The sequence below is a fragment of the Prunus mume genome, linkage group LG7, assembly GCF_029339155.1.
Source record: "Prunus mume cultivar Tortuosa linkage group LG7, ASM2933915v1, whole genome shotgun sequence".
NCBI lineage: Eukaryota > Viridiplantae > Streptophyta > Magnoliopsida > Rosales > Rosaceae > Prunus > Prunus mume.
Window position 1 is genome coordinate 12601283 of NC_142704.1, and position 9670 is coordinate 12610952.

A 9670-nucleotide genomic window follows, 5' to 3' on the forward strand; every position below is an offset into this window, starting at 1 on the left:
AGAGACACAATAGCAGAAGAAGAGAGTGTTTTGACGAACTGGTTCAATATGTGGTGCCGTGCAGCCATGGCTGACCGGCTTTTCGTGCCATTTTGGCATTGATTATTTATGGGAAAATCACTTTCTTTGAAAGCGACGTGCGTGTTAGTGTGTTTGGAATTTTCACAAACAGTAATTGCCCCAGCAAGGATAAATACGTATTTCCCCCCGTCTCTCAGTCGCTCGCTTGGTCTCTCTTTCTCTCGGCCGACGCCTCCACAGTCCACGACCTCCAGCTCTCTTCGCCAACCCATTCGCAGAATCGCAGAGCGAGCACAAATCGAGACCAACTCTCTCTCATCATTCCCATTCTCCGATTCCCCGATTCCCAACATCCTCCACCATCGATCACTCCAAACGGAAAAGGTGAATAAATGTATTTTGTTTCTGTGTTTATTCCAGCATATGGTCTTTGTTTTGGTATTGAATAGATACTCTTACATTGCAATGATTTGGTTGCATTTTATGTCCTGGGTCTATTGATTTGATTTGATTCTTCCATTTTCTGAGTCTCCCCATCAATTTTCAAGCACCCAAATTTATCGTCTTAATATTTGTTGGTTTAGAAACCAGTCTCAGGCTCTCTCGTGTCTCCATTGCTCACTTGTGTGCTTGTTTAAGTTTCTATTTTGCATTTACTTTTGATGTGCAAACATAGGAGGGTTTGTTTTTCTTGGTTCATCTCCCTGTTGAGTGTTCACTGACTTGTCTGTCTGGGACGGAAATCACAAGACTGGGTGGCCTATAGCCTAGAGCCTATAGCCTTTCAGCTCTGCCAACCTTCTCTGTCCCGTGTGCCGTTCACTCTCCTAGTTCTTCTCATTTTCTAATTTCAATTATGCTTCTTATAAGCCTCAGAGCTTCACTGACCCCACAAAAACATAGGAGGGTAATTGTCTAATCTTCTTTTAGTTGCAGATTTTTTAAATCAACATTTTATTTCTCCGGTTTTATTTTGGGGTATAATTTAAGGTGTTGTTTGATTAGTATTATTATTATTATTTTGTCCATCAGCTCCTCAAGTTTTCATTGCGGTTTATTGGAATTTATGCCTCTATGGACATGGAATTTATGCAATTAAGATTTTAGCTTATGGGATAATTAGAGCTGCTTTACAAACACGAATTGGTGGTTAGTGAGAAAAAATTGATGTTCTAAAGCGGCTGTATCTCACCTAAAAATAACTGAATAAAAACACTAATTGGGTAGAAACAACTATTAGAAGATTGTGATTCACCGTTACATGTACTATGGCAACCTAATTTGAAAGCAAGAAGTACATAGAAACAGGCAACAAATTGGCAAATTTTCAACAATTAAAAGGATAAACAAAACGATCTAGAAATGCACAAGAGAGTCTTGAACTTGAATTTAAATTGAGATGATGTTCCTTTGGCATGTTTATTACTGAGTAGCTCAATCAGAGACACTAAGATTTGCTTTACTTCTCTCTCTTTTTGTTTTTTCATTTCATTTTGTGTCTTGCAAGTTTTAAGTGCTTCCATTTGCTTAGAATCCTCTGAATTTGGTTCATTTGTATGCTTTCAATATGTTCTGTAAATCTGGAAAATATCAATCCCCCGCCCACAAAAACAAACACAAATCTTTTCATTCAGGGTAAAAAGAAAAGCTTAGAGATTCAGCCCATTGTATTTTCAAATCCTGGCTCCGTCCCTACAATTGAGTATGTATTATGTTTCTTGGTTATATTGTAGTTGGTTCAACCTCACTAGATTCTTGTTTTTCTTGCAAATTAGTTCTAGATGACAATTTATTTGAAGTACAATGTACATAACAGAAGATATTTCCCAGGAACTGTTTCTAGAAGAAAACAAAAATTTAACAGTTGTGGAAACTTAAATATTCTCAAAAAGACTAGGCAGTGGAAGCTCAAATACTGTTTGGTGGTTTATGCTATAAATTTGACCTCGTTTAATTTGTTGAATATTATGCCATTATTTAATTTCCCATACATTGTTTCTTCATCTTTGTTGGAAGTTGGAGTCAGTAATAAATTGTACAAGCTGTTGAAGAATACACAAGTCTCACATCGGAAACTTAACAAAATAAAAAGTCTCATATAATAAATGATTCCTAATAACATCGAGGCCTTCAGTATAAAACCTGCCTGCTAAGCAGGTGGTTAAGTTGGAGACAATATCTATGCTGCTAGTAGTGGGCCAAGGATCCGTCCCTCTTAACTTAACAAGCATATTTGATAGGATTTACTTTTTTTATTTTTAAACTATGATCCACATCCACAATTACTTGCTTATAACTTATTGATTTTTCCTTGTTTTTAAACTCTTTCAATTCTTTTTATAATTGTATGATTTTGTTTTGTACTTCTTCCTATTTACTTTTATTTTGCAGTTTATTACATCCCATTACAAATGCAAAAGCAAACAATGGAACTAATTCCATTCCATCCTAATTCCCAACCAAACTATGTACTCGATTCTATTCTTTGTTTAATTCCATTTCATTGCCTTTCCTACTCCCATTCTCAATCCCTTGAGGCCTGTTTGGTGGGCTGGCATCGACGTGGGCTTTTCTCTCCCTCAGCCTCCTTTGCTTTCGTCTCTAGTTTGAGCGAGCTTCTCTTGTCTGAATCTCTGTCTTATTTGCTTTCTCCACCATGGTTTCAACGCCCCTCCGTGTCTGCTGTGATTTTAGCCATTGTTGCAAGGTAGCTTCTTTTTCTCCATTTTCTTATCCATTCGAATTTGCTTTTTCTCGATTTCCATGTTTAATTCTAACATTTGAACTCCCGTTGATTTGGCTGCTTCTCAGTTTACTTTCTAAAACTTTTTTCTGAATCTAACTCGTTGGTTGTTGTGGGCCTGTTTGATTTAAGTTTTGAGAATTCCATGTTTGATTCTACTAAGTTCTCACAATTCAAAAACAGCACAAGACAACTGTGTTTTCTTATTATCGCCTTCTTCAGTTCTCTGTTCTTTTTCCTCCTCTGATCTGAAATTTTCTTCCTTTTTGACTTGGAATTTGTCAATATAATTGGCAAAAATATTGGGTTAAGTTGTAGTTTCTGTTTTGGGTAGTTTTTTCTCTATTGGGTATGCATTGGAAGGTTGAACGGTTTTGGGGAAATTTCATGGTTTTGGGCATTTGTGTCTTCTGGGAGAGTATGATTGTATAGGCTGAGGCTGAGTCTTGGTCTTGTGCATTTGAGGCTCTTTCCAAGTCTTGTGCAATTGGGTCTTTTGCTCATATAATGTGCATCAAGTGTGTTTGACAATATCACCTTCTGTGTACCAATTAAACTGTTTTTAATGGCTTGTAGTAAACCAGTGCTGTATAGATTTAATTTTGGGAAGGAATGCATCTGATTGTTGGGAATGTGCTAGTAGCTCCATTGAGTTCAGTCAGATAATTGCTAATTTCTATTATCTAGCCTTAATAATGTGAATGTCCATGCTTCATCTGAGTTACCTGATAAAATTTTACCCAATATGTTAATGGTATTGAACCTTTCACTCTTTAAGTTAATTTGTTGTCATGAATCATGATCACCATTTTAAACATTCATGTTTCTTTATTTTTATTACTTTTGAAAAATTTGTGTTCTTGGATGCAATACAGCAACATATGAATGAATAATCTCTGGGTTTTTTTTTGTTACTTTCCATTGATGTACATATCTTTCTTTATGGAAGCCTAAGCTTCCTGGTGTGAGACCTGTCATTTGAAAGGCAAGCAAATCAAGAGCTGATCTTCTCATTGAGTCATTGAAGCTGGTGATAAAATATACTAAACATTAATAAAAAGGTAAAAGATTTAAGTCCAGGCCAGCTCAGTGCTGTACCAAACAACTGAGAAGACTCAAACCCAGGCCAGTCCAAGCCAGCCCAGTCCAATACTCGAAGCCGAATCCATGCCAGTCTAGGCCAGCTCACCAAACATGAAGTAAGGGCTATCACCAAATTACAAGGATCATAAAATATGACTCTCACGGCAACTCATTGTGTCGCCTCAATCCCAACATACCCAATCTGCAAGCATCAACATAAACCTCCTCGATCTATCTCCCAGCGGATCTTATCAAGATCAAATAGAGTCTCAAATGTTAAAATTCCGCAGTCGACCTCTTTAACCTTCGAGCCAAGAAACGAGTAAGTTTCCTAGTCAAGTATTTTTACATGCACATATTGTCCCGTGCAACGTTACAGGATCAACTTAGAATTGTGCAGGTGTGAGTGCTTCAATCTGTACGAGCAGCAGGTTCCATATGGTCAGGCGTGGGCTTGGCAGAAGAGCATAGTTAACGAGAAAAAAACTTTGATTCAGAGGAATGAGGATTGCTCGGACTCGCTGTTTGTTCTTCAGCATCATCCTGTGTATACCTTGGGGACTGCTAGTTCAGAGCAGTTCCTTAATTTTGACGTCAAGGACTCACCTTTCGACATTTATCGAACCGAACGTGGCGGTGAGGTTACGTATCATGGTCCTGGTCAGGTACTATGTCAATGGATGAATTCATCATTTGAACTTTTTATGTTTGTCCTTGGTGGTGAAGAATGAATCACAATTTGAACATATTACTTAATTGTTTGGAGGCTCAATTTCTCTAACTTGTGTGTGTGTTGCACTGTAGATAGTTATGTACCCCATTATGAATCTCCGAAATCACAAGATGGATCTTCATTGGTACCTCAGGTCACTTGAGGAGGTGATCATCCGTGCTCTTTCAGAGACATTTTGTATCAAGGCATCACGGTTTGAGGGCCTCACTGGTGTTTGGCATGGTATGCTTCCTATATGAAAGATGATATTCGCCTTTGAAAATAATAGCTTAGCATATTTTCATAGCCATGCCATTTGGTTGCTCTCGTACCTTCCATTAAAAGCAGTGATTTCTTATTTCCCTAATTCTGTTGTCTTATAAAGATAAAAGAATATTGGTAGAGGAAATAAAACTGGGATTTTCCTTTGATGTTTGTATCAAACTTTTCTTCAGGAAACCAGAAACTGGCAGCCATTGGAATACGAGTATCACAGTGGATAACGTATCATGGCTTAGCGTTGAATGTCACCACTGACTTAACCCCTTTTTGTTCAATAGTGCCCTGTGGTTTACGAGACTATCAGGTTGGAAGTGTTAAAGGCTTGCTGAAGGAATTTCAGTCATCTGCCGACTGCGAAAGAGCACGTCTACCTGATCCTGATGATGGCCAGCTACTTGATATTACTTGTAAATCTTTGATCAAAGAGTTTTCAGAAGTTTTCCAGGTTAGAATCAATCATGAAACCACCTCAAGGTTGGAGCTATTAGAAAGGAAACCTGTAAACCATTTGGAAGAGGAAACTAATTAATTGAGGGCTTGAGCCTTACATCTCTGAATCATTGTTGATGTGAAACACATATTAGCCCATGGATTAGAAAAATATGTTGGGCTTATTCATTAAATAAGCCTAGTCTACGAGGTCCAAAAACGCGCTAATAATAACCTAAGTATTATAAAGGGAGCTTGAGATTCAGGCCCCTAAATCCTATATGGAAACTTGGGATAATCCTTTGTTCTGGGGCGATTTATAACTATACAATTAAGAATTCTCAGATGTATTAGCAAGTGCATCAAGGATGCAGTCATCGATTCCCATTCTCAAAAACAAAAGAACACTCAAAACACCTATACATTACAACACTGCCACTGAATTCATAGAGCCAAACCCAATTTTCACGAAGAAAAATCCAAACAAAGACTCTAAAAAGCCCAGCCCACTTTTACAAAAAAACAAACCCAAAATAAATAAAAACACGCTACCCAAGGCACCCTGCCAGACTCTGTCTCTCACCTCTTTAACCATCGATATCCTCCATAACCACCCGAAAACCTACATACATAAACACCAAAAAATCGAAAGGAAACTGCAAAAGCATCACAAAAACAAACAACATTTCTTGAAAAAAGATTACAATCTTGTTCGAAAACAAAGGTAAAAGCAGAACTCAAACCCATTTACTTATTTTCTGAAGTTTCTTTTCCATTCAAGTTATTAACATGCAATAACACTTGGGTTTTGTAAAAGAAACCCGAATCTGCAAGAAAGATTCACCACAGCCTCAGGATTCAAGGTATGTCCACTTTCTATATTTTTATATTTTTATTTATTTATCAGTATGACTATATTATCTGAAGCTCAAAGGCCTAAAACCAGAGTGAGGAGGAAGCTCTCTTCTCTCTGGTTAGTTAGTTAGTTTCTTCCCTCCAAGGCCTCGAAGCCACTCTCAGACTGAGAGTTTGAGACTGCGAGACTGCTCTGTTAGATTAGATGATGACATGAGATGTGCCTATTTTGCTTATTAGGCTTTGGGATGAGATTGCACTTCTGTTGCACTGCAATAGCAGAGAACTTTGTTTATTTAAAATAATGTGTGTCATTGAATTACAGATATGTCAGACAAAGAACCTTTGACAACCGCAAAAAGGCCCAAGGAAACAAAAACAGCCGCATCATCACCAACCAAAACCACAAACAAAGCCAGCATAAAACCTAAGAAAACAACCAACACAAAAGCAAAATCCAAAACACCAAAGCCAAGATCAAAAAGACTAGACGATCCAAACTATGTTCAAATCAAAAGCAATATGCTCACTTTTCAGACCACATTGAGCAACATAAAAGACAGACTTAATGCAAACAAACAGGCCCTCAGACACCTAGCCAAGACACCATTTTGGAACCTAATCAGTGCTTACAGAGAGGGCTACCTAACAAACACAAACTGCAAAAAGTCTAACTATGACATTCTTAGACTAATCAATACCTACAACCCTGAGACCAAAAAATTCAACTTTGGAGCTGGCAATGAGTACGCAATTACAAGCCAAGATGTGGCTGACATCTTTGGGTTGCCGAACCATGGCAAGCAGCTTCCAAACACAACAACATCAACTAGACCGAAACTGGATTTTGTGAACAAATACTTCATGGAAGTCGAAAAGATCACCAAGACTGAAATTGATAGGTTTCTGGACAAAGCAATGGAGGATGAGACACCTCAAGGGCCAATGGATGTCACAAGGTTCATAATTCTAGAGTTATTCATCAGCAACTTATTCTGCAACTCAGGATGTACACTAGCTTGGACATATGTGACAACAATAAATACCGTGAAAGATATGAAGCAATATAATTGGGCAAAGGGAGTGCTGGACTACATGCACTTTGGTTTGGACCAAGCAATCAAGAACAAGAAAGACAAGAAAAAACAGCCAAGTGTCAGTGGATGCCTTGTTCTAATACTGGTAAGAAACTACATCTCATTGGTTCTTAATACTATGATCGCTTTCTCTTCTTATGTATTAACATGTCACATTGAAAACCATGTTTGTAGTATTGGTTGTGTCAAAGAGGTAATTTGATAAGTCCTATTGTTGGAAGAGAAGACATGACTCCGGCAGCTGTGAGATGGAGCCTTCCAGAGATGAACGTGAAGCTAACTCATTTGAAAAATGAGCACATTAAGGTACTCATCATCCAATATATATATATATATATATATATATATATTTATATACTATGGCACTACTAATTCACAATCGTAGCTACTGACTCCATTACAAAAACAGATAACCATTGCTGAAAATGAAGACGACAATGAAGACAAAGAGAGTGATATCGAGCATAATGATGGTGGAGATGACGAAGATAATGAAGAGAATCAAGACCAATTGCTTAAACAACTGCATAAAAGGTATAAACAAGCGGCTCACGATCAAGAATCCAAATTAACTTCGTATGATTGGGTACGCTAACCTAGACTCCACAAATATTTAGATTTGATACATAGATTTGAGTTTTATAGCTGGATTACTACTAATCTGAATAAGGTATCTTATTGACTAACTTGATTCTATTGTTAATGCTTGTACAGTGCAAGGGTAAAAAACAGAATACTTGCAAAGGGGAAAATGATATTGCTCAGCAACAACTGTTTACCAGTGGTGAAACTGCGAAAAAAGATGCAGAGGAAACAGTATCTCAAATCCATGCGCAAAAGGTATACTTTTCAGCAATTAGACAAGATAAAACATTCAAATATCCAAGTACAACAACCTTAATTCAATAATTCTTTCTTTCTTATTTCAGCAGGAAAAAATGAATGAACACAACATGGATGAAGACATTGCAACTGACCAGAATGAACAAGTGGTATAAAAACTCAAAAAACAAATTCAAACTACTTTCCCCTTATTTTATGAAAGAAAATAAAAAAACTATATATTTTTTTTTCCTTTTAAAACAATATTGATGACCACAATTGACACCACTGTTAATGTCCAGCTAGGGAAGCATCATCAAAAACTTGAATCCCAACCCGACAGCCAAGAAAAAATGTATCAAAACATTTTTGCAGAGATGGTGGGGTCAATACCAGAGTACTACAAGGATGAAATGAAGCCTACCTATGAACGCATCCATGAGCTCAAAGAAGCAGTTGATTATTGGATAGACAAAGCAGATGATCTCAAGTATAAGATGCAGGTTGCAATTCAATCCTGCATGGAAAAAAATGCATTTATTGAAAAAATCTGTAGTGAAAAGGAAGCTGCACAGAAAAGAACAAAGAAACTAAAGAAGAAGCTTGAACAACAAGAAGAACAAAACAAAAAGCTACAAGCACAACTAGAGGAAGAGAAATTGAAGAGGAGGCACCTGCAGAATAACTATGAACTGCTTGAAAGAGAGAAAATGTTATGCATTGAGACCATGAAACAAAATGACTTTGATATTGCATCTTTGGCACTATGGGGTTTACAACATTCTTGATGCCATCTGCAAGCAAAGACTGGAAGCATACTGGAGATTTTCACTTGATGGGTAAGAAATGTTTATTATGTTCAAACTGAAACAACAAGGCACACTAATAAACTGAAACAACATGGTACACTAATTCGCACATTGGTACATATAAAATATTACTGTTATTACATTGATCATACTATGACAAAACTGTTATTACACTGACCATGTAATGTGACAACACTGCTACTGCAGGAGTGCATTTTGGAATGGAAAAAGAGAGTCATTGTACAAGGGTTGATATAGGATACATCAATATCTAATAGATGCCTATAAAGAGTTACTTCAAGTTGAGGGGAAGACCAACCCTGTAACACATCAAAATGCATGTGGTGATTTTAATGGAACCCAACAATCCTATCCTTTGGAGTTCAAAGTTTTAGATCAAGAATAGCAATTTTGTCCCATTCCATCCATATATGATGTTTGTCTAGTTTTGGAATGATTTGGAATGAAACATAACTAAGGAATTTACCTAAGTTGACCGGAGTCAATTCCACTTAAGAGCCGGAATGGAAATACAGAGGGTGGTATTTCTATGCCATGGAACTACTTGGAATGTAAAATCACTGCAAATGCCCTTTCATTAATTGGCTGTATTAAAATTAGAAAGGAAAATAACTCCAAGAGAGTGAGGAAATGAAGTGCATTCCTATTCCAACTATATTATTCCGGTCAAACAAACGGGGCCTAAGTTTCAAGTGGTTGATAGTGAATAGAACTAATGTGACAGGCTTACTAAACCAATGTCATTAAAAGAATATGTTGAAGTTTGATAATGTGCTTGCTTATATATATATGCCTG

The 9670-nt window shown here is 37.1% G+C and overlaps 2 protein-coding genes across 11 annotated transcripts; both read left to right on the forward strand.

Annotated features, from left to right (window-relative positions):
• The first annotated feature begins 37 nt into the window (after window positions 1-37).
• LOC103343206 (octanoyltransferase LIP2p, chloroplastic-like) lies at window positions 38-5398 on the forward strand. 3 transcript variants are annotated; one of them, XM_089042075.1, is made up of 6 exons: window positions 38-405; window positions 1656-1723; window positions 3714-4169; window positions 4248-4512; window positions 4652-4802; window positions 5015-5398. In XM_089042075.1, the coding sequence occupies exons 3-6, from the start codon at window positions 4000-4002 to the stop codon at window positions 5368-5370; spliced, it is 942 nt and encodes a 313-aa protein (XP_088898201.1). In that variant the 5' UTR covers window positions 38-405; window positions 1656-1723; window positions 3714-3999; the 3' UTR covers window positions 5371-5398. The 3 variants fall into 3 exon arrangements, with proteins under 3 accessions (XP_088898201.1, XP_008245095.2, XP_088898200.1); XM_008246873.3 differs by lacking the exon at window positions 1656-1723; XM_089042074.1 differs by lacking the exons at window positions 38-405; window positions 1656-1723 and adding an exon at window positions 2413-2728.
• A 102-nt stretch (window positions 5399-5500) lies between these two features.
• Window positions 5501-9283, forward strand: LOC103343209 (uncharacterized). 8 transcript variants are annotated; one of them, XM_089042067.1, is made up of 8 exons: window positions 5501-5994; window positions 6088-6133; window positions 6451-7307; window positions 7397-7528; window positions 7608-7808; window positions 7937-8062; window positions 8152-8214; window positions 8347-9283. In XM_089042067.1, exons 3-8 carry the CDS (start codon window positions 6453-6455, stop codon window positions 8830-8832), a joined length of 1863 nt encoding a protein of 620 aa, XP_088898193.1. In that variant the 5' UTR covers window positions 5501-5994; window positions 6088-6133; window positions 6451-6452; the 3' UTR covers window positions 8833-9283. The 8 variants fall into 8 exon arrangements, 7 of the variants coding, with proteins under 7 accessions (XP_088898193.1, XP_088898194.1, XP_088898197.1 ...); XM_089042068.1 differs by having other exon boundaries at window positions 6088-7307; XR_016122356.1 differs by having other exon boundaries at window positions 5542-7307; window positions 8347-8883; window positions 9061-9283.
• Window positions 9284-9670: the final 387 nt, after the last annotated feature.